The sequence below is a fragment of the Ipomoea nil genome, unplaced genomic scaffold (genome assembly GCF_001879475.1).
Source record: "Ipomoea nil cultivar Tokyo-kokei standard unplaced genomic scaffold, Asagao_1.1 scaffold2845, whole genome shotgun sequence".
NCBI lineage: Eukaryota > Viridiplantae > Streptophyta > Magnoliopsida > Solanales > Convolvulaceae > Ipomoea > Ipomoea nil.
The window spans coordinates 6109840-6134968 of NW_017619273.1; the positions used below are offsets into that span (position 1 = coordinate 6109840).

The window sequence follows — 25129 nt, forward strand, 5'->3', positions numbered from 1 at the left end:
TAACTATTTTCTACTCTTTCTTTTCATATTTTAGTGTTAGATTAGGTGTAGATTTAGGTTCTTTATCATATTTCAAGCTTGTATTCAAGGGATCAACACTTGGATTCCAAGATTTACCATCCATTTCTTAGTGAAGTTTTCTTCTCCCTTTTATCTCTTTATCTTGCAATGTTTATGCTTTACATTTATGTTTTTGTGTTCTTTATGCTATTGAATCATGAGTAGTTAGTTTATGGACTTGAGTTAGAGTTGTATTATATATCTTGATGCTTGATTTGTGATTATTGCATAAAGGGGATTTTGCCTACCTAGGGTTCTTGAGTTTATGAAGGATTTGTGTTTGTATTTTGTTAATGCTTGGTGTACAACATTCATTGACATGTTTTGGAGGATTATTGGCCTCAATGAGAGTTGGGTTAAGATTCCAAGCTACTCCTTGCATAAACCCGATTTTTCCTATGAAAATGGGGGAAGTTGGGGGCTTTTGATGCTTTGTGTGCTTGATGGACTTGGAATTGATTCACCACGAAAGTGGGGCAATTCCTTGTTCTAATCCTTGTTTATTAATCATGAGAATGGTTCGTAGACTAGGATACCTACGTGCATTCCCGCCTCTATTCCTTGGTTGTGTGATTTTCCCCAATCCTTAGGTTGTGCTATGCATCTAGATGATAATGCTCCCTAGCTTGAGTCCTATTTCTTTATTTTGTGTTTATCCTTGTGTATATGTGTTAGTCTTATCATTTCCTTAAACTTGTAGTTTGCTTAGCTTCTTGTTGATTTCCTTATGCTAGTGCCTAGTTTATTGCGATTGCATATTGCGTGCCATAACCCCCAATCCCCTGAGGACGACATAAAACACCCGAGCTCACATCTTATTTTTGCTACAACCATCCAACACCAGTTCCAACACCCGTTCCAACACCAGCTCCAACTCTAGTTCAGAGTCCAGTTCCAACTCCAATTCCAACACCATCACCGTCAGCTGCGTCCAATTCATCGTCTCCCACTGTATCAGAAAATGGTCAACATGCAGCCCAATCCGTGTCTGACTCACAACCTATCTCCACCTCTGACACGTCTCAACCGTTGCATAATGTTCGCCGTTCCACCTGGGAGCGTCGTCCTAATCCAAGATATTCCGATTATGTCATTAATCAAGCCACTTCCCATCCCTTGCCTCCTGCTTTAGAACCTTCTACCGTCGCCCAGGCTCTTAAAGACGCTCGGTGGAGGAAAGCAATGGATGAGGAGTTCGAAGCGCTGCAACGTAACAACACGTGGCAACTGGTTCCCCGTGGCGCGACCGTTCCAATTGCCTGCAAATGGGTCTTCCGTGTTAAGCGCAAATCGGATGGGTCGGTTGATCGTTTTAAAGCGCGGCTTGTCGCTAAGGGGTTCTTGCAGACTGCTGGACGGGATTATTTTGAGACATATAGTCCGGTTATGAAACCGATCACGATCCGTATTGTTCTAACCATTGCTTTGAGTAATCGCTGTGGTTTGCGCCAGCTAGATATCAATAATGCGTTCCTTAATGGAACATTGCACAAGGAAGTGTTTATGGAGCAGCCTCCCGGGTTTGTTGATCCGTCATTTCCATCTCATGTATCCAAACTGACCAAAGCCTTATATGGTCTTAAACAGGCTCCCAGGGCTTGGTACTTAGAACTTTTCCAGTTCTTGTTCCGTTGTGGGTTTTTGAAGTCACAAGCAGATGCGTCTTTGTTTGTTTATTCTGCTAATGATATTATTGTTTATTTCCTAGTGTATGTCGATGATATTATCCTAACAGGAAACAATGTTGCGTGGCTTGACAAGTTTGTTGCACTCTGTCAGCTCAGTTTGCTCTTAAGGACCTGGGTCCCTTGCATCATTTCTTGGGTATTGAAGTAGTCTCGACTCTTAATGGCATGTTCATGTCTCAGAGTCAATATATCACAGATCTTCTGGTTCGGTTTAAGATGGATGGTGCAAACTCTGTTTCGACACCATTGGCTACTATGGGCAAGTTGCTACCTGCGCAGTCTGGTAGTGTTGCGGTTGATATCACTCAATTTCGGCGTCTCCTTGGTGCATTGCAGTACTTGGTCATCACTATGCCTGATGTATCCTATGTAGTTAACCGTCTCTCGCAGTTCATGCATTCACCGACAGAGCTGCACTGGCAGGCGGCCAAACGGTTGCTACGTTATCTAAAAGGAACGGTTTGTCATGGGCTGTTTCTCCGCACTGGGCAACCACTGTCACTGAGTGTTTATACAGATGCTGATTGGGGCGGTTGCACTACCGATGACTGTTCCACCACCGCATACTTGTTGTATCTTGGTGCTAATCTCGTTTCTTGGAAGTCCACCCGCCAGAAGTCCGTGTCACGCTCGTCGACAGAATCTGAATATATATCGAGCCTTGGCGAATGCTGCTGCAGAGGTCTTGTGGATAAAGAATCTGCTTCACGAGCTGCGGGTGCAACTAGTGAAACCACCAGTTATGTTCTGTGACAACCTTAGTGCGACATATGTGTGCAGAAATCCGGTTTTCCATTAACGTATGAAGCATCTGGCGCTGGACTACTTCTTTGTTCGTGACTTAGTCTCTAATGGTTCACTGGTAGTGCGGCACATTCCTTCGTCGGCTCAACTAGCTGACTTCCTCACAAAGCCGTTGGGCCGCTCTTTGTTTCTTCTATTCTGTTCCAAGATTGGAGTCTCCGACGGATCCTCAATCTTGCGGGGGCGGGCGTGTTAAGGATATGTGTGGCTGACATTTTATCTCTTTATATTTGTGGTAGTTATGTTCTTGTAGAATAGGTGTGTTGAACAAGTTGTTACAACCTCCTACTATTCTCCCTCTCTTGTACACTATTTATAGCTCATTATTTTACATCAATGAAGTACTGCTTATAATCTTTACATTGTTATTATTATTATTTTTAATCTTGGGAGTGAAATACGTAACGGTGGAACGGTGGTCAATACTTAAGAATGAAGCATTAAGTACAAATTAATATATATATTCACAGAGCAGATTGAAATTGTCATCTATAATTTTAGCATTTAAAGTAGTTCTACATTATTCTCTTAGTATTGACATTTTACTTACTTTTTTTTTCTTCATGTGATTTAAAAATGTGTTATATATGTATTTACTTTACTTTCTTACTCTATTATACTTGGAGTAAATTGCATGCAAGAATAAAATAACTTCTGTTTCTCTATATTTTGTTTACTTTTGTTGATATATTCACTCCTAAAACAATTAAAGTTACCATCTAATAGACAAATTAAGCGCCAAGCAAGTTCATCCTCTTTTCATTCTTCTTCTATACTAATGGACATGTCAAAGCTATGCAGTTTGGAGTTGACTGGCATCAAAAGCTATGAACTTTAATTTAATTTGGAGGCTAATAATATATATAATATAATATTCTTTCCTTAGTAAATTTCTAAACAAATGCAATATTTTCTAAACAATCCCACTAATTTGGACTTCATAAATACTTGTTAGATGACAAAAAATAGGTGAAATTTTGAAATTTCACATTGTTTTCATAGTTAATTATCTAGATAAAAATGCCATAATGTTTGTTCCTTTATTTACATTTTACTTCTTCATATATATATATATATATATATATATATATATATATATATATATATATATATATATATATATATATATATATATATATATATATATATATATTATATATATATATATATATATATATATATATATTCCACCTTTCATGATTCACTCTTAACAAATTACGGTGCAAAAATAAATCTGTAACATACAAGCTCAGTATCACATTCTCTTTTCACTCTTCTTTTACATTTGGAGTGTGTTGCAAGTACAATCAATAGAACTCTTGTTTCCTAAATTTTTTGATTTCCTTAAATTTCTAGCTACTATGGCTCTGTTTGGCAAACCTAGCTGAAAAGCTATAAGTTAGGAGCTGAAAGCTGAAAAGGAGCTAAAAGCTGAAAAGCTATAAGTTCGGAGCTGAAAACTGAAGAGCTGTTAAGCTAGCTGTTATGATTGAAAGTGTTTGGTAAAATTAGTTTTTTGATAAGCTGATAAATGTAAAAAGACTAAAAAGGACATCTTCATAAAATTTAAATTAGTTTGTTTACCTATTAAAATTGTTTTTAAAAAATTAACATTTTGAAATAAAACTATTAGCATAATCATGATCTAGCATCTCAAAATGAAGTAGCAATATTGTTGTAAATAATAATAATAATAATAATAATAATAATAATAATAATAATATTTGGGATGAAAGTTGCGGATAAAGGAGAAGAGAAAAGAGTTTTAATTGAGAATGGTAAATTATGTCATTTCTTTAAAATAATAAGGATAAAGATGGGAAAAAAAAAAACTTAGGAAGCTGGGAGCTTATTTTAAAACGCTACCTAATGTAGTGTTCCAAAATAAGCTCTTATTTTAAGCTAGGAGCTTATTTTGAGAACATTACCAAACAGAGCTTATAGCTTATTAGTAACTTAAAATAAGCTATAAGCTCCTAAATAAGCTCGGTCAAACAGAGCCTATAGTGCATTGTTATTTTCTTAATTATGTTGGGAGTGAAAATACTCCATGGCATGTGGGTATGTCCACTATACGATATATAAAAGCATAAAGTATGGTTTAAAGTTAAAGCAAATAAATTGATTATTCCACTTATTTGCTCCCAACTGAAGCAACGAATTATCCATTTGATCTTCATCCTATTCATTCCATTTTTTATTTTTTATTTTTGGCTATATATAGGAGAAGTTAGCCACACATTTTGATTCACAAATTAAATTTGCAACCCCATTTTGTTTGCTCAATCTCTTTCCCCTTAATCTTGCTACCTCTCTTTTCCTTGTTTCTTAAAAATGGAATACCAACCTTCGACAAGTTCAAACATCAATGAAAATATTATCTTGAAAGAAGTTATGGATACTCATGGTCCAGTTAGCAAAGATTTTAAAGCAAGTTATATCCTCCACTTTGTGAAAAAGATTCTCTTTCTTATCATGGTTTGTCTATTTACTATTTCTTTATATTTATATTGAATTTTATATTTCATTTGGTACAAGTAACCATGAGTATATACAAAGTATATGTTAGAAATGTTATGCTATAGGTGGCATATTTATTTTGTTGTATAATTTAATAAATAACATGATCATCATATCGTGTATAGTACTTATATTATACTTACTATAGAATTCAAATGTTTTATATTTCGACAAATATTAAAAAGTGCACATATTGTATGGATTTCCAACTAGTATAATCTTGACGTAATTAATAATTATATTGAATAGAGTAACAATTTGGTAGCTAGGTTATATATAGATTTTTGAGTTAATGCCACATGTATAGTGATTTTGCCACGTTTAGTCCTACACTTTCAAATTGGTCATCGGTCATTCGACTTTCAAATTTAACTATTTGTGGTCCAAGTTAACCACCCATGGTCCTTCAAGTTTGAAAGTTAACCAGTCGTGGTTCTCTTGAAAGGACCATGGTTGGTTAAAATTTAATAGTTGAAGGACCATGGGTGGTTAATAACTTGGATTACAAATGGTAGTTAAATTTGAAAGGCAGAGGACCATAGATGGTCAATTTGAAACTTTAGAACTAAACGTGACAAAACTACTATACTTGGAGGACCTCAAATGGTATTAACTCTAGATTTTTGAAAATGTTTTTGATAGATTCAATGAAAATACGTTGCTTGTAAACCTTTGTGTATATATCTAAATGTTGTCTAAATTCCATAAATAAATCAACAAAAATAATACATACTTCCCAGTTGGCACGCTGGATGCAATGGTGATAGATTTTATGTGTGATGATGTTATTTTGTGTGTGTGTGTGTGTTTTTTTTTTTTTTTTTTTCATCTTTGATAGGTGGGTGGAAAAACCATTTATGAAGATGAGGAGGAGTCGGATGATAATGAACCTGACAACAACACTATGTCTAATGTGCCTCATGAGATGGAACTCAAAGACACAGAACATTCCTATCAAATAAAACGGCTTTCATTTGAGGTAATTCTTTTTTTTTTTTTTAATAAGCAATTAAAATAAATTTGAAATACTATATATGTAATTTTACAGTTAAATTTTAGAATTTCAACAAATTAATAGTCTTCATGCTTAAATTTGGTTTCATATATACTCAGATAGCAATAAGGTGTTCAGAAAATGCTGCAGTTGATCCACACTCAACTGTAATGCATTTTCTGAAAATGTTGTGTGCATATCCATGGGAAGGCAAACTTTTGATGATGTTGGCCGCTTTCGCCATCAACTTTGGAGAATTCAACCTCCAAGCTCGCAAGGGAAGTAAAACTCCATTATTGGCTATGGCACCCTCTCATATCCAACAATCCATTTCCCTTTTTATCAAATCAATCTTACGTCTTACTGACGCCATGGTTGAGCTTGCACAATCATCTTCATATAATTCTTCACCAGTCATACCGCATGCTTCTTATTGGATCTTTACAAGTATCATAACTTTTGCATCCTATTTCCGTTGCCTTCCGAATACTCTTGATTCAGAGTAAGATTTCATTTCAAATATATACAATTTATATGTGTACATATTTTCATATTACTTGTCTACGTAATATATATGCATATGTTGTGGATGAGTTATTATTACATACAAGCTAAGTGTCATTTATCAAATATAGAGTTTGTTATTATTATAGGTGGCTTTCGGACAATGTATCAAAGCTATCCAGTTTAACTGTCACTCTCAAAGATATATTCTCTTATTGCGGCCCAATGCTAGGTTGATTTTAATGAATTCAATTTTGTATTTTTTATCCCTAAAGTCATAAGATTATTATAGAATTCGCCCATAATTATTGGTTGTACTTATTTTTCGCCCTTAAGTTATCATTTGTTTTACACCCTTCGTCCTTTTATTAACTTTTTCATCCCTAAGCTATACTAACGTTGCAAATTTCGTCCCTAATGTTTTGTTAGTAAAGTTAAGTGATGAAAAGTGCAAAGCCAATGATAACTTAGGGACAAAAAGTGGACACGACAACCAATAATTTGAGACGAATTCTACAATTATTCTATAACTTTGGAACGAAAAGTGTAATTTTTTTCAATATATATTATAATTAATTTAATGACTTCTATTGTATACAGAAATGAAGAAAGAAGAGGATTCTTACAACGCATTGTGGTGTGCATTCTCGGATGATAATCCAGTCCCTTCCACTAATTTGGATGTTCTCAAATTAATATTTAATGTTAATGATGTTGACAAAGAGAAACCTTTATTTGATCCAAAAGGCAGAATGGTATGAACCTAAATTGAAATTTGATATTGTTTAATTAATGGTGAAACTAATTATTCAGCATTCTCATGAATTTGATTTATCAAAAATGGATAACAGATAGCATATATACATCGCGGAATATATTATTAACTAAAAATTCTCTCTCCATGGGTCCACACATGCATTTTTTTAAAAATATATTTGCATCCATTTTGATTATTGCAGGTAGGATTACGTTCATTTGAGAACAAAAAGTTGGTATTGCTTATAACGTCACACCTTGACATTGACTATTCACTGGTGCTTGCATCCCTCTTTTTTGAGGGCGGGATAGCTCGATTGTGGATTCCTATAGTGAATGATCCCACTTTATGGGATACTGCTGCTATGGAAAATGATTATAGAAGATTAGCAAACATGGCCAAAGTCCATACAGTAAAAAATGTACAAAAATATATAGCATCAGGATTTGCAAGATTTGTTAAAAAGAAATTCTTCCCAACTTTTCAAATAGGGAGTGGGCCTATCTTTGTTTTACTGGATCACCAAGGAAGGATGTTTCACTGCATTGCAACACACATGATAGTAAAGAGAATTATAGATATTGCTTCAAAGGGTGCTGGTCTTCCTGAATTTATGAAGAGAGATAGCAAAATTCCATTGTTCAAGAATGTGTTGAAGGAAATGACTTTATCTGTTAGACATTTAGTGTTTGACATTGATGAGAAGATAACTGATTTTGCTAATAAAATGGATAGTAATTTGGATGAATGGCTTGATGACATTGAGAGTGATATACGAAATTCGGTACGTTTATTAGCTAAAAAAGTCATATATAGTATGTTTTTTTAAAAACATTTTGTGAACTTAAGTATTATATATTTCTTTAATTTCATGGGTAGGCTGATAGCATCATGTTCAAAGCTATAATGGAAGAAGATCCTTGGAAGGAAAAAACTTGGTGCACTAATCTTCTAATGGGAAATCACTTCTTTATCCCACGAGCAAAGGAATGGGTAAGTCCAGATTCTGTATGCTATATTCCTTCCAACTTGTTTCCATTCCAACAAATGTTTGAAATAAGTTTGCATTCGCAACTTACTAAATATTACACTACTTAACTTTGATTAATTACCTGTTATTTTTTTTAACAAGAACAAATAAAATAATCAATTTATATGATATTTCGGCATATATATATATATATTATATTTTACACCGATGATAATTATTATTTTATTACTCTTAACAATTTATTATGATTTATCAGGTTAATGCGAATGAGAACATATTTTTCATTGGAGGGAAGGCCATTAAATGGGTTAAAACATTTGCATCCAAGGTATTAACAGAAATTCATTTTAACCCGCAACTTACAATTAAGATGGCCTATGTCGGTAGCAACTATAAAGTAGCATCAACGATTCGTCAAGACAGGATTTGTGAGACATTTGAAAGAAATGAAGAAGATCAATTTTGTTTTTGGATGAATCTTCAAGGCATATTTTTTTCAAGGATCAAATTCTTAGATGAGACTTATGGTGATGAAGAGAGTGACGAAATTGTCAATGGACTAAAACTTTTGTTAGCATATGAAACTAAAGGAGTAGCCGTTGATGGATGGGTTTTGCTATGCAAAGGGAACAAGATAGTCTTGTATGACCTAGGAAAGAAGATGTTGACAGTCATGAATGAGTACGCGAAATGGAAGGAAAGTGCAATAGTCAAAGGCTTTGACCAAGCATTCAAAGATCACCATCAAGAGATGTTTGGCTCTACCTGTACTACTCCACAACATCACCCTTGTGCTCTTGAATATCCATCTAATTTTGACAAAGTCCCAGAGAATATAAAATGTCCTCAACGTTGTCATAATATGCGAAAATTTGTCACTTTCAAGTGTTATCATGAACATTGATGTAAAGAACTTAAAGAACTTTATGATATGGAAGAGGATTAGGATATACTTGTATTGGTTGATATGAACACAATATGTATTTGCATTTGTCGTATGTAATGGTTTTTTTATCATGTAATTTAATTTATTTTTTTTTAACCTTCTGTATATATTTACATTATATTTGTATCAAAATTTGCATGTGAAGAAGTTGATTTTTTTTTTTTTTTTAAATGACTACTCTTAAGAAGGGAGATCGAATTCCTGGAACTCATCATTCAATATCAAAGTCTGCTTCTGTGAATATATATTTCACCTTATTCTTCCATTCAAGCCATCAGAGCCATGGAGCGTGGCTATTCCTGTAGTAACCGGTACTATTGGAGCAGTTACAGTGTGGTTACAGATTCCCGAGGGCGGGGAAGAGCTGCCCAGAGAACTAAACGAGCATTTAGGTGGTACTTTAGCATTGGATATCGTCATCAATGGCTCTGGGCTGCAACTCATTCTAGCAGCTGTTACTTGGCATCTTATTGGTTTATACATTACCAATTGTTATACCCTGCACCACAGTGCACATAGCACTGTGCGCCACGCGCCTCCCAAAACGACGGCATTTTGGTAAGTTATGTAGGGAGTTGACGTGATTATGTGCATTTGTTTATACAACTATGTGTATTTATTTATACAATTATGTATATTTTTATATAATTATGTACATGTTTTTTATACAATTATGTACATCCGAATCAGGAAATTAAAAAATATATATATATGTGTATTTTGTTATACAATTATGTACATTCATGTGTACAATTATGTGTATTCTAGTATAAAATTATGTACATTTTTGAACATGAAATTTTTTTAAAAAAGAAAATTAACCGCCAACATAGAGCAGCGAAATTTCAAAAAAAAAAAAAAAAGAAATATGTATCTAGTATATATAGAAAAAATATTAAAAAGTTTTGCTATCTCAATACAAATTTAAGATTTATGATTACTCTAAGCTAGTTATGTACAGGGACGGAGCCAAAGGGGGGCAGCTGCTCCCCCTCACCCCACCTCCACCCTATATATAGTCTTTGTATGTATATATGTATATATAGTACATGTTTTAGTATTAGTATAAAAAACACTATAAAGTGTTAACAATAGTGGGTTAGATTATGTGGTAGAGCATATATTTGGCAATAGTACGTGATTCATTAATTATGTTTCATATTTTGATATGAATATTCTTATAAAGTTTCGATGTGTTTTATTTTTCGTCCATTTACAACTATATTTATTAAGTAATTTATTTATTTTCTGAATCTGTCTGTACTGTTTCGTCCCCCTCAACCAAATTTCTAGCTCTGTCCCTGGTTATGTATCTGATAATTATTTGCCAATTAGGACTATTAATATGTAGGTTTATTGTATTTTTAAGTTAATGATGCTTAGAATAATCTTGGTTTGTGAATTATGCCGTGGCATTTCAAAATTGATTCTTTTCACTTCCTTAACCTATCAGAGCTCGCTCCTAGAACATGTCCATTTATCTAAGTCATTACTTCAAAATTTATTCACTTATATACAATTAACTAAATAAACATCCAATTTGACCACACAGTACGTAGTTTAAGGGCAACAAGCAAATTGACAAGAATTGTACAGAAAAATGTAAGCTAATATGACATTTATCAATATTTAAGTTCAAACAATAATTTTATTTATGTTTGACAACTTTTGACCATTTTACAATCTAATCTGATTCTTTTTCATATTTATGTAAGTTTTGTATATAAAATCTGCATTCAACCAGACCTATTGCAGGTTAATTTTTTAAAAGTCACCCGTGACTCATCATCTGCTATCACAAAAATAAAAATAAAAAAATGCACGATCTATGCATGATGGATTTGTGTTAATTTTCGCAAGTTAAAGCATATTGAAATTGCCATCCCTAAATCTTAGTATTTACAAAAATAGTTCTACCTTGTTCACATTGTTTTCCTAGTATTCACATTTTACTTCTTTTCATGTGACTTGAAAATGTGTTATCTATGCACTTACTTTTATTTCCTCCTCTATTATACTTGGGGTATTTGCAAGAATAAAATAACTTTTTGTTTCTCTATATTTTGTTCATTTTTCTTGATATATTCACTCCTAAAACAATTAATCATGCAAATTAAAGTTAACATGTAATAGACAAATTAAGCTCCTAGTACATTCTCTTTTCATTCGATCTTCTTCTATACTAATGGACATGTCAAAGCTATGCATTTTGGAGTTTACAGGCATCAAAAGCTATGCACTTTAATTTGGAGGCTAATGTATATAATTTCTTTCCTTAGTAAAAGTCTAAACAAATTAAATATTTTCCAAACAATTCCACTAATAATTTAGTAGCGCAGCATAACCATTATTAAGATTAATGGTACATTAAGATAAGAATGCGTATTATAACTTTATGTTTGGACTTCATAAATATAATAATTGTTAGATGACAAAAAATGAGATAAAATTTTGAAATTTCACATTTTTTACATGCATTTTACTTCTTTGTATATAACGTAACTTGAAAATGTGTTATACATTCACCTTTCTCATGTTTTATGTTTAGAATAATTGCATTGTAAGTAATGCAAGAATAATTTTTTTAAATTTTGCTCACTTTCTTGATTCACTCTTAACAAATTATGGTGCAAAGTAAATCTATAACATACAAGCTCAATACTACATTCTTTTTCACTCTTCTATTACAATTGGAGTGTGTTGCAAGTACAATCAATAGAACTCTTGTTTCCTAAATATTTTGATTTCCTTTAATTTCTAGCTTTACTTTAGTTAGTATTATACTTGGAGTACTTGCGCGCAAGAATAAAATAACTTTTCTTTCTCTATATTTTGTTCATTTTTCTTGATATATTCGCTCCTAAAACAATTAATCATACAAATTAAAGTTAACATCTAATAGACAAATTAAGTTCCTAGTACATTCTCTTTTCATTCTTTTTCTATACTAATGGACATGTCAAAGCTATGCATGCAATTTGGAGTTGGCAGGCATCAAAAGCTATGCACTTTGGAGGCTTTTATATATATATATATATATATATATATATATATATATATATATATATATATATATATATATATGATGTGTATTCAAATGAGGACAAGTATATTATAGAGGACTGTGAGGACAAATGTAGTGTTTGCCATTAGCCGGTATGTCGTGTGCATGACCGAACGTTGTCGTGTGCCACAGTTTGTATAACGCGTGCTAGATTTGTTAATTTATAGACCCTGGGTTCGAAACATGATGTTTACATTTATTCTTGTGTGTCATTTTGTATTAAGTTGCATGTGTGCCTGGTATTAATTTGTTATGTGCCCATTATTTGTCCTCACAATCCTCTATATATTGTTGTCCTTATTTGAACTCAACCCTATATATATTTGTGAGACAAGGCGGAATTTGTGAGACATTTGACAAATATCTATATCATCAATTTCTTTTTTGGATGAATCTTCAAGGCATATTTTTTTCAAGGATCAAATTCTTAGATGAGACTTATGGTGATGAAGAGAATGACGAAATTGTCAATGGACTAAAACTTTTGTTAGCATATGAAACTGAAGGAGTAGACGTTGATGGATGGGCTTTGCTATGCAAAGGGAACAAGATAGTCTTATATGACCTAGGAGATAAGATGTTGGTGGTCATGAATGAGTACGCGAAATGGAAGGAAAGTGCAATAGTTAAAGGCTTTGACCAAGCATTCAAATATCACCATCAAGAGATGTTTGGCTCTACTTGTACTACTCCACAACATCACCTTGTGCTCTTGAATATCCATCTAATTCTGACAAAGTCCCAGAGAATATAAAATGTCCTCAACGTTGTCATAATATGCAAAAATTTGTCACTTTCAAGTGTTATCATGAACATGGATGTAAAGAATTTAAAGAAATTTCTGAAATGGAAGAGGATTAGGATATACTTGCATTGGTTGATATGAACACATAATGTAATTGCATTTGTCGTATCTAATGGTTTTTATCATGTAATTTTTTATTTTTTTTTAACCTACTGTATATATTAGCATTATATTTGTATCAAAATTTGCATGTGAACAAGTTGATTTTTTTTTTTTTTATATATATATAAAATAATGACTACTCTTAAGAAGGGAGATCGAATTCATTCTTCCAAAAAGCTGAACCCCAACCCTAAAGGTCCCCTACACCCCGACCCGACAGAGCATTTGAAAGATCGAATTCATGGAACTCATCATTCAATATCAAAGTCTGCTTCTATGAATATATATTTCACCTTATTATGTAGGGAGTTGACGTGATTATGTGTATTTATTTATACAATTATGCGTATTTGTTTATACAATTATGTGTATTTTTATATAATTATGTACATGTTTTTTTTTTCAAAAAAATGTACATGTTTTTTTATACAATTATGTACACCTGAATCAGGAAATTAAAAAAATATATGTGTATTTTGTTATACAATTATGTACATCATGTATACAATTATATGTATTCTAGTATAAAATCATGTACATTTTTTAACATTAAATTTTTTTTAAAAGAAAATTAACCGCCAACACAAAGCAGCGAAATTTCAAAAAAAAAAAAAAAATGAAACGATGTCATTTTGCATCAGCGCGCACAATGCGCGCCCTGGTGCACAATATAAATTGCCATACATTATTGAACTGGTAGAAGCCCTTCTAAGTGTGACAAAGGGGCATAGTAAATAGTGCATATTATATATATATATATATATGAGAGGAAAGTTATACATTATTTATTCCTATCTTCAAATGTATAAATAAATATTTAGGGTGAGAAACTCTTGTAAGCATGCATGTTGTATCTATACAAAAATCTGTATCTAGTATATATAGAAAAAATATTAAAAAGATTTTCTATCCCAATACAAATTTAAGATTTATGATTACTCTAAGCTAGTTATGTATCTGGCAATTTTTCAATATTTATTGTATTTTTAAGTTAATGATGCTTAGAATAATCTTGGTGTGTGAATTATGCCGTGGCATTTCAAAATTGATTCTTTTCACTTCCTTAACCTATCAGAACTCGCTCCTAGAACATGTCCATTTATCTAAGTCATTACTTCAAAATTTATTCACTTATATACAATTAACTAAATAAACATCCAATTTGACCACACAGTAGTTTAAGGGCAATAAGCAAATTGACAAGAATTGTAAAGAAAAATGTAAGCTAATATGACATTTATCAATATTCACTCCTAAAACAATTAATCATACAAATTAAAGTTAACATGTAATAGACAAATTAAGCTCCTAGAACATTCTCTTTTCATTCGATCTTCTTCTATACTAATGGACATGTCAAAGCTATGCATTTTGGAGTTTACAGGCATCAAAAGCTATGCACTTTAATTTGGAGGCTAATGTATGTATATAATTAATATTCTTTCCTTAGTAAAAGTCTAAAACAAATGCAATATTTTCCAAACAATTCCACTAATAATTTAGTAGCGCAGCATAACCATTATTAAGATTAATGGTACATTAAGATAAAAATGCGTATTATAACTTTATTTTTGGTCTTCATAAATATAATACTTGTTAGATGACAAAAAATGAGGTAAAATTTTGAAATTTCACATTTTTACATGCATTTTACTTCTTCTTCCAAAGGCTGAACCTCAACCCTAAGGGGCCCCCACACCTCGACCCGACAGAACATTTGGGAGGATGTAAATCATGGTAACTCAACTGAACATGAATTACAGAGGCTAGACCGGTGCTCACTGCGCACAAGGAACCCCCCTCACTTTGAGAGAACATGCATTTTACTTCTCCGTAGTATATAACGTAACTTGAAAATGTGTTACACATTCAGCTTTCTCATGTTTTATGTTTAGAATAATTGCATTATAAGTAATGCAAGAATAATTTTTTTTTTAAATTTTGCTCACTTTCTTTATTCACACTCTTAACAAATTATGGTGCAAAGTAAATCTGTAACATACAAGCTCAGTACCACATTCTCTTTTCACACTTCTTTTACAATTGGAGTGTGTTACAAAGTACAGTCAATAGAACTCTTGTTTCCTAAATATTTTGATTTTCTTTAATTTCTAGCTTTACTTTAGTTAGTATTATACTTGGAGTACTTGCGCGAGAGAATAAAATAACTTGTTTCTCTATATTTTGTTCATTTTTCTTGATTTTATTCACTCCTAAAACAATTAATCATACAAATTAAAGCTAACATCTAATAGACAAATTATGCATGCATTTTAGAGTTGGCAGGCATCAAAAGCTATGCACTTTGGAGGCTTATATATATATATATATATATATATATATATATATATATATATATATATATATATATATATATATATATATATATATATATATATATATATATATATATATATATATATATATATATATATATATATACTTTGCTTACCAAGACTATGTGGTTTAATGGTACTTGGGTTGGATTTTCATGTGAAAGGTTGTGAGTTTGAGCCTTAAGTTTTGTGTTTTAGTAGGTTAAGAAAGTATATGAACAGATGCTACTATGTAATAGAGCCAGTAGCATTCAAAAAATATAATACTTTATTTTTTGGACTTTTGAAATATTTATCCGAACGAAGCGATATGAAAATTTTAAAATTTCAATATGTCCTTACATTTAATGCCAGTTTAACAAGATCAAACATCATTTTGACAATTAACTCACTTAGATGATGATGATGTAGCAAGTTAATTCATATAAACAAGCAGTAATTTTATATTTTTTCACATTGTTTTCCTAGCTATCTAGATGAATATTATAATGTTTGTCTCTTTTTTTGAATCTTTTTCAAATATAACTTGCAAATGTGTTACACATTATATTCACATTTCTCCTCTTTTATGTTTGGAAAATTGTAATGTAAGCCAGAATAATTTTTTTCCTCAAATTTTGCTCACTTTCTTTATTCACACCCTTAACAAATTATGATACAAAGTAAATTTGTAACATACAAGCTCAGTACCACATTCTCTTTTCACTCTTCTTTTACAATTGGAGTGTGTTACAAGTACAGTCAATAGAACTCTTGTTTCCTAAATTTTTTGATTTCCTTTAATTTCTAGCTACTATATGTGCATTGCATGGTCTTTTACTTTTTAGAGGCTAGGTAAAATATTGTTATTCTTATTATCATATTAAATGTTAACATGGTATGTACTTATTAATCAGATTTAGTATCCATACGATATATAAAGGAATAAAGCATTGTTTAAAGTTAAAAGCAAATAAATTTTCTCCCAACTGAAGCAAGGAATTGTCTTCATCCTATTATTCCATCTTTTATACTATATATATAATAAGGAGGTTAGCCACACATTTTTATTCACAACTGCAGCCCCATTTTCTTTGCTCTCTTTCCCCTTAATCTTGCTACCTCTCTTTTCCCTATTTCTTGAAAATGGAATACCAACCTTCAACAAGTTCAAACATCAATGAAAGTATTATCTTAAAAGAAGTTATGAATACTCATGGTCCAGTTACCAAAGATTTTAAAGCAAATTATATCCTCCACTTTGTGAAGAAGATTTTATTTCTTATCATGGTTTGTCTATTTATTATTTCTTTATATTTATATTGAATTTTATATTTGATCTGGTACAAGTAACCATTAGTATATATGAAGTATATGTTAGAAATTTATTTTATTGGATAGAGTAACAACGTAACATGGTAGCTATGTTATATATTGATTTTTGAAGAGTGTTTTGATAGATTTAATGAAAATAACTGTTACCATAAGTTGCTTGTAAACCTTTGTATATGTATCTAAATGTTGTCTAAATCCCATCACTAAATCAACAAAAATAATACATACTTCCCAGTTCGCACGCTGGATGATGTATGTATTTTATGTGTGATGATGTTATTGGTATTTGTTGTGTTTTTTTTTTTTTTTTCATCTTTGATAGGTGGGTGGAAAAACCATTTATGAAGATGAGGAGGAGTCTGATGATAATGAACCCATGTCTAATGTGCCTGATGAGATGGAAATCAAAGACACAGAACATTCCTATCAAATAAAGCGGCTTTCATTTGAGGTAATTCATTTTTCTTTTTTAAAGCAATTAAAATAAATTTGTAATACTATAATTTTAATGTTAAATTTTAGAATTTCAAAAAATTAATAGTCTTCATGCTTAAATTTGGTTTCATGTACATATATATTCAGATAAATGTTTTCTATTTCATTATTTATGCTATATATATATATATATATATATATATATATATATATATATATATATATATATATATATATATATATATATATTATATATATATATAGAGAGAGGAGGTTAGCCACACATTTTTAATCACAAATTAAACCTAGCTACATCCCCATTTTCTTTGCTTTTTCCCTTAATTTTGCTCTCTCTCTTTTCCCTATTTCTTAAAGATGAAATACGAGCCTTTGACAAGTTCAAACATCAATAAAAATATTATCTTGAAAGAAGTTATGGCTACTAATATATGATCCAATTAGCAAATTAAGATTTTAAAGTAAGTTATATTCTTCACTTTGTGAAGAAGATTCTTGATATATATATATTTTTTAATCATAGTTTATCTATTTACTATTACTTTATATTATTTATATTAAATTTTATGCTTGATCTAGTACGAGTAACTGTTTGTATAGTAACAACTTAGTAGCTATGGGTTATATATAGATTTCTGAAGAGTGTTTTAATTTGATAGGTTCAATGACAGATGTTTTATATATCTCAATGTTGTTTAAATCTCATTAATAATAATCTATCACAATATAGTCCACTATAAATTAAATAAATCAACAAAAAATATTACTCCGCAAGATCCCACCCTATATATATTGTATCTATAATAAATATACCAAAATTTAATTAAAAATTTATTTAGCTTAGATGGTTAGGTCATTATTTCCTTATAATATGAAATGGTCAATGGTTAATAGTTTGAATCTTATAGCATTATCATTTTTTAATATTAATAGTGAGAATTCTAATTGAATTTTTTATTTGTAACATTGTTATTTATTCTCTTTTTTATTTTTATTTTTTCTTTTTAAATATTAATTATAATGTATTTTTTATTCAAACTATTTTATCTAATTAATTATATTATATATTTTGTTTTAAATATTTTTTATCTTGATATATTTTGATTTTTCATCTCTAGTAAACAATATTTATAACTCGATCTCTAAGTTTTTCAATTTTTTATTCAAAATATCTCATTAGTTTCACTACTGAAAATTATGGAATTTCCGATCACCTGAAAATGATGTTAAATCAAGTCGAAAGTCTTGTTCTGCCCACTTTTGGTGTCCGGAAAAACCTTTATAGCTATTTCCGATCACTTTTTATTTTCAACTTGATTTAAAATCACTCTCATGAACTTGATTTAAAATCACTCTCAGGAACTTGATTTAAAATCACTCTCAGGTGGTCGGAAATTCTATAATTTCCAGTAGTGTTTTAGTATTTCGTCTTCACTGGAGAAAATTTCTACCCCTGCATCTGTGATAACATTATATTGATCGAATTTATTTTTGTTCTGTTTTTCTCATGCATGATGACATTCAATTGGATTTTTTTTACTTTTTAATTTTTTATTTTTCAAATATATGGTTTAGATGGCTGATTATTCTGACAATGAGTCTAGTGATGATAATTCTGACAACAACACTATGTCTAATGTTCCTGATGAGATGGAACTCAAAGACACAGAACATTCATATCAAATAAAGCGGCTTTCATTTGAGGTAATTCTTTTTTTTTTTTTTAAATAAGCAATTAAAATAAATATGTAATACTATATATGTAATTTTAATGTTAAATTTTAGAATTTCAACAAATTAATTGTCTTCATGCTTAAATTTGGTTTCATATGTATTCAGATAGCACAAAAGTGTTCATCAAAAAATGCTGCAGATGATCCACACTCAATTGTAATGTATTTTCTGAAGATGTTGTGTGCATATCCATGGGAAGCCAAGCTTTTGTTGATGTTGGCCGCTTCCTCCATCAACTTTGGAGAATTCAACATCCAAGCTCGCAAGGGAAGTAAAACTCCATTATTGACTGTGGCATCTTCCCATATCCGACAATCCATTTCCTTTTTTATCAAATCACTCTTACGTCTTACTGACACCATTGTCGAGCTTGCACAATCATCCTCATATAATTCTTCACCAGTCATACCGCTTGCTTCTTATTGGATCTTTACAAGTATCATAACTTTTGCATCCTATTTCCGTTGCCTTCCGAATACTCTTGATTCAGAGTAAGATTTCATTTCAAATATATACAATTTATATGTGTACATGTTTTCATATTACTTGTCTACGTAATATATATGCATATGTTGTGGATGAGTTATTATTACATACAAGCTAAGTGTCACTTATCCAAAATATTAGTTGATGACTATTGATTAAGATATCAAATATAGAGTTTGTTATTATTATAGGTGGCTTACGGACACTGAATCAAAGCTATCCAGTTTAACTGTCACTCTCAAAGATATATTCTCTTATTGCGGCCCAATGCTAGGTTGGTTTAATGAATTCAATTTTGTATTTTTTTTATCCCTAAAGTCATAGGATTATTATAGAATTCGTTCATAATTATTGGTTGTACTTACTTTTCGCCCCTAAGTTATCATTTATTTTACATTTTTCGTCCTTTTATTAACTTTTTCATCTCTAAGCTAACATTGTAAATTTTATCGCTAATGTTATGTTAGTAAAGGGACGGAAAGTACAATCCTAATGATAAGTTAGGGACAAAAAGTGGACACCACCAATAATTAAAGATGAATTTTACAATTACCATATAACTTAGGGAGGAAAAGTATAATTTTTTCAATATATTTTATAATTAATTTAATGGCCCTTCTATTGATATATACAGAAATGAAGAGAGAAGATGATTCTTACAACGCATTGTGGTGTGCATTTTCCGATGAAAATCTAGTCCCTTCCACTAATTTGGATGCTCTCAAATTAATATTTAATGTTAAGGATGTTGACAAAGAGAAACCTTTATTTGATCCAGAAGGCGAAATGGTATGGACCTAAACTTAAATTTGATAATTTAATTTAATATTGTTTAATTAATGGTGAAACTAATTATTCAGCATTCTCACGAATTTGATTTATCAAAAATGGATAACAGATAGCATATATACATTACGGAATATATTAACTAAAATTTTTCTCTCCATGGGTCCACAAATGCATTTTTATAAAAATATATTTGCATCCATTTTGATTATTGCAGGTAGGATTACGTTTATTTGAGAACAAAAAGTTGATATTGCTTATAACGTCACAACTTGACGTTGACTATTCAATCATGCTTGCATCCCTCTTTTATGAGGGCCCGATAGCTCAATTATGGATTCCTATACTGAATGATCCCACTTTATGGGATACTGCTGCTATGGAAAATCATTATAGAATATTTGCAAACGGGATCAAAGTCCATGCAGTAAAAGATGTAGAAAAATATATAGCATCAGGATTTGCAAGATTTGTAGAAAAGAAATTCTTCCCAACTTTTCAAATAGGGAGTGGGCCTATCTTTGTTTTACTGGATCACCAAGGAAGGATGCTTCACTGCATTGCAACACACATGATAGTAAAGAGATATATTGATTTGCTTTCAAAGGGTGTTGGTGGTGATTTTATGAAGAGAGATAGCAAAATTCCACTGTTCAAGAATGTGTTGAAGGAAATGACTTTATCTGTTAGACATTTAGTGTTTGACATTGATGAGAAGATAAGTGATTTTGCTAATGAAATGGATAGTAAATTAAATGAATGGCTTGAGGACATTGAGAGTGATATACAAAATTCGGTACGTTTATTAACTAACAAAGTCATATATAGAATGTTTTTAAAAACATTTTGTGAACTTAAGTATTATATATTTCTTTAATTTTATGGGTAGCTTGAAAGCATCATGTACAAAGCTATAATGGAAGAAGATCCTTGGAAGGAAAAGACTTGGTGCACTAAGTTTCTGATAGGAGGAGACATCCTCCTCGCGCAAGCAAAGGAATGGGTAATTAAGTCCAGATTCTGTATGCTATATTCCAACTTATCTCTTGTTTCCATTCCAACAAAAGTTTGAAATAAGTTTCCTTAGCTTCCTATTCATTCGCAACTTACTAAATATTATACTACTTAACTTTGATTAACTGTTTTTTTTTTATAACAAGAACAAATAAAATAATCAATTTATATGATATTCCGGCGGCCTGTATATATATTTTACACTGATGATAATTATTATTTTATTACTCTTAACAATTTATTATGATTTATCAGGTTAATGCAAATGAGCACATATTTTTCATTGGAGGGAAGGACATTAAATGGGTTAAAACATTTGCATCCAAGGTATTAAACCCGCAACTGACAATTAAGATGGCCTATGTTGGTAGCAACTATAAAGTAGCATCAACGATTCGTCAAGACAGAATTTGTGAGACATTATTTGACAAAGTTAAAGAAGCTCAATTTACATTTTGGATGAATCTTCAAAGCGTATTTTTTTCAAGAATCAAATTCTTAGATGAGACTTATGGTGATGAAGAGAGTGACGAAATTGTCAAAGGACTAAAATTTTTGCTATCATATGAAGCTGAAGGAGTAGCAGTTAATGGATGGGCTTTGCTATGCAAAGGGAACAAGATAGTCTTATATGACCTAGGAGATAAGATGTTGGCGGTCATGAATGAGTACACGAAGTGGAAGGAAACTGCAATAGTCAAAGGCTTTGACCAAGCATTCAAAGATCATCATCATGAGATGTTTGGCTCTAGATGTACTCCACAACATCACCAGTTTGCTCTTGAATATCCATGTAATTCAGACAAAGTTCCAGAGAATATAAAATGCCATCAATGTTGTCACGATATGCAAAAATTTGTCACTTTCAAGTGCCATCATGAGTACTTATGTAAAGAATATTCTGATAGGCTTACATGATTGATATCAACACAGTGTATTTGCATTTATCCTATGTAATGATTTTTTTTTTTACTTGTAATTTAGTTTTTTTTTTTTTAACCTGTTGTATGTGCATTATATTTGTATCAAAATTGGCCACACCAAAATTCTAATGTGAGCAAGTTGATTTTTTTTTTTTTTTATTATTGGTTTGAGAATGATCTGATACGAGTTTGCATGGGTGGCTAATTAGGGAGGCTGGGAGAGCAGATGAAGGCAGGAAATCCTAGCTAGGATATTTGGGCTAAATTTTTCTCTAATTAGCTAGGAAATCCTAGATGAAGGCAGGAAATCCTAGGCATGCCAATTTAAATTGATTTTAGAATTAATTTTGTAGTGATAATTTTGTGTGGGACTATTCTAAAAAAAAAAAAAAAAAAAAAATTCCTTTGCATTTTAATGCATTCGATGTGCTATTTGGTTGTGGGTGTGTAGATGTGTATGGTTTCGGTGTTGCTTGTGGCCGGCGGTAATGACAACTTTTTCTTTCTTGTTTTTTTTTTTTTTTTTTTTTTTTTTTTTTTTTTTTTTTCATATGTTTTCCTTTCGATTTTTGCTTCTTAGAGTTATTTGCCTTTTTTTTTTGTGGTCTGAATTTCGTTGTGCTATTTGGTTTTGTCGATGGGTAGTTGTGTGGGGTTTTGGTCTTGTTTGTGGCCGAAATCTATGGTGGCTGTTGGTGTTTTTACAAGTAGTGGGTGACCATTAATTTTCTTAAGATAGGCTTTGGTGAATTAAAGCATCAGATTTGGGAAGGGGGTATGCTATGTTTCAAATACTCATCATGTGTGCGACATAATTCCTTAAGAGAGATTATTAGTTTTGATGCTTGATATTTTCCTATGTTTGAATCTGACAACTGTGTTTTCATTTTTCATACACAAATTAATTATGCATGTTATGGCACACACAGACTAACCTATGTGCACACCCTAGTTTATCACATCAACCTGGCTTTCGTCTATTCCTTCGGACAATATTGTTTCACATTATGGCACACACAATTCTACCTAAGTGCACACACAGTTGTATGAACATCTATTCATACACCTATTTTTTTCCTTTATGTTTGATTTTGTTGGTAATTCGATGTTTAATATTTCATTCGTCGTACGCCCTTTGTCAGAAAGATTTGTTGTATGTGTTCCTTGACGATGTGGTTGATGATCGGTGTGGGGCCGTCGTACAAAAGCTTGTTCCTAGAAGGATGTAGATGCGTTGTCACGATGCACGTAACAAAGTACGTGGATTGTGGCGTCTTTGCGATGCGGCACATGGAGATCTTCTTGAGGCAATCGGTGGATGAGTGTGATTGTGGTTTGTAAAAGGGTTATAGTAGGGGTCTTGACTGGTTGAGGATGACTTATATGCATAAGATTTTGTCGGTCGAGTTTAACATACACCATTCCAAGAACATACGTAGCCCAGTTTAATGTCATAACACGATTGAACAATGCTAGTAACTTGTGTACTCATTTGAACAAGTTGATCAGTATTTTTGTTTAGTTCATTTAGGTACATTTATGTATTAATGTATTATGTTTATGCTGTTTGATATTTAATCCTCAGCTATTTTATCCCTTTTTTGTTCTTTTTTTTTTTGTTTTGGTTGATGCTTTGTTGTAATATTTCACACAACGTTAAACACGTTTGGGGGGGGGGGGGGGGGGTTGGTGCATGCACACATTCGTTAACCCAAGTGCACACGAAATTTGTCTATCAATTTTATAGAGCATCATGGAACAAACTTGTTAATCCAAGTGCACACCAACTTGTTTTATGTATTTTCTTCCTCACATTCATTCTTTACGTTATGGCATACGAAGTTCAATCCAAGTGCACACATATTTCTCTTACGTCTTTTCATACACACACTCATTCTGCACATTATGCCACACACAGTTTAAACCAAGTGCACACCGTAGTCTATAACATCAAAATGGTTTTCGTGGATTCGTTCTATCAGTATTATTGCACATTATGACACACACACTTCAACCCAAGTGCACACCAATCTCTTTTCCGTGAATTTATTTTGACAGGATTTTTGCACATTTTGGCACACACAATTCAACCCAAGTGCACATTGTCCATGTTTAGGGGGTGTTGGTGCATGCACATTCATATATGTCTACATGCGCACGTTCCGTTCAGTGTATCATTGGGTATTTTTTGTGGTTTTGTATGGCGTATTAATGGGTTCTCACTTTCTATGTGTGTCATGCGAAATACACTATGTGGGACATCGTAATTGCACATTATTCTGTATATCAGTTTTTGAGCATTATGGCACACACTAGTTAACACAAGTTCACAACGTAATCCACCACGTCATCGTGGTTTCCGTGTATTCATTATAACAGTATTGTTGGGCAATGTGGCACACCCAGGACAACCAAGGTGCACACCTACTTGTTTTACATTTTTTCATTCACACACTCATTCTCCACATTATGACACACTCTTTTAACCGACGTGCACACCATACTTTGTAACATCGACCTGGTTTTCGTCAAGTCATTCTATCAGTATTTTTGCCCATTGTGGCACACATACTTCAACCTTAGTGCACACCAACTTCTTTTATATTTTTTTTCACACACTGATCATTTTGCATTTTATAGCACACAGTTTATGTTCTGATTCATGGTCTGATTTCCTGCAACATAATACCAATGATTGTGCAGGGATTGTAAGTAATGCATTTACATTTATATGCACATACATACAAGTAGTATATAGATTGCTTTGGAATTCAAGTTAATCATGCCATCCATGTCGATGTGCGATTTACAAGTTTCAATGATCGGTATTGGACATAAGTAGTAGATT

The 25129-nt window shown here is 31.8% G+C and overlaps 2 protein-coding genes across 3 annotated transcripts; both read left to right on the forward strand.

Moving 5' to 3' along the window:
• The first annotated feature begins 4819 nt into the window (after positions 1–4819).
• Positions 4820–9357, forward strand: LOC109160125 (protein SIEVE ELEMENT OCCLUSION B-like). The gene is made up of 8 exons (XM_019308300.1): positions 4820–5030; positions 5911–6051; positions 6186–6568; positions 6720–6802; positions 7171–7325; positions 7530–8111; positions 8207–8320; positions 8575–9357. Exons 1-8 carry the CDS (start codon positions 4887–4889, stop codon positions 9220–9222), a joined length of 2250 nt encoding a protein of 749 aa, XP_019163845.1. The 5' UTR covers positions 4820–4886; the 3' UTR covers positions 9223–9357.
• A 7278-nt stretch (positions 9358–16635) lies between these two features.
• LOC109160124 (protein SIEVE ELEMENT OCCLUSION B-like) lies at positions 16636–22362 on the forward strand. Of its 2 annotated transcripts, XM_019308298.1 has the most exons (9): positions 16636–16840; positions 17208–17336; positions 18914–19042; positions 19178–19563; positions 19750–19832; positions 20193–20347; positions 20562–21140; positions 21234–21347; positions 21614–22362. In XM_019308298.1, exons 1-9 carry the CDS (start codon positions 16697–16699, stop codon positions 22274–22276), a joined length of 2382 nt encoding a protein of 793 aa, XP_019163843.1. In that variant the 5' UTR covers positions 16636–16696; the 3' UTR covers positions 22277–22362. The 2 variants fall into 2 exon arrangements, with proteins under 2 accessions (XP_019163843.1, XP_019163844.1); XM_019308299.1 differs by lacking the exon at positions 18914–19042.
• Positions 22363–25129: the final 2767 nt, after the last annotated feature.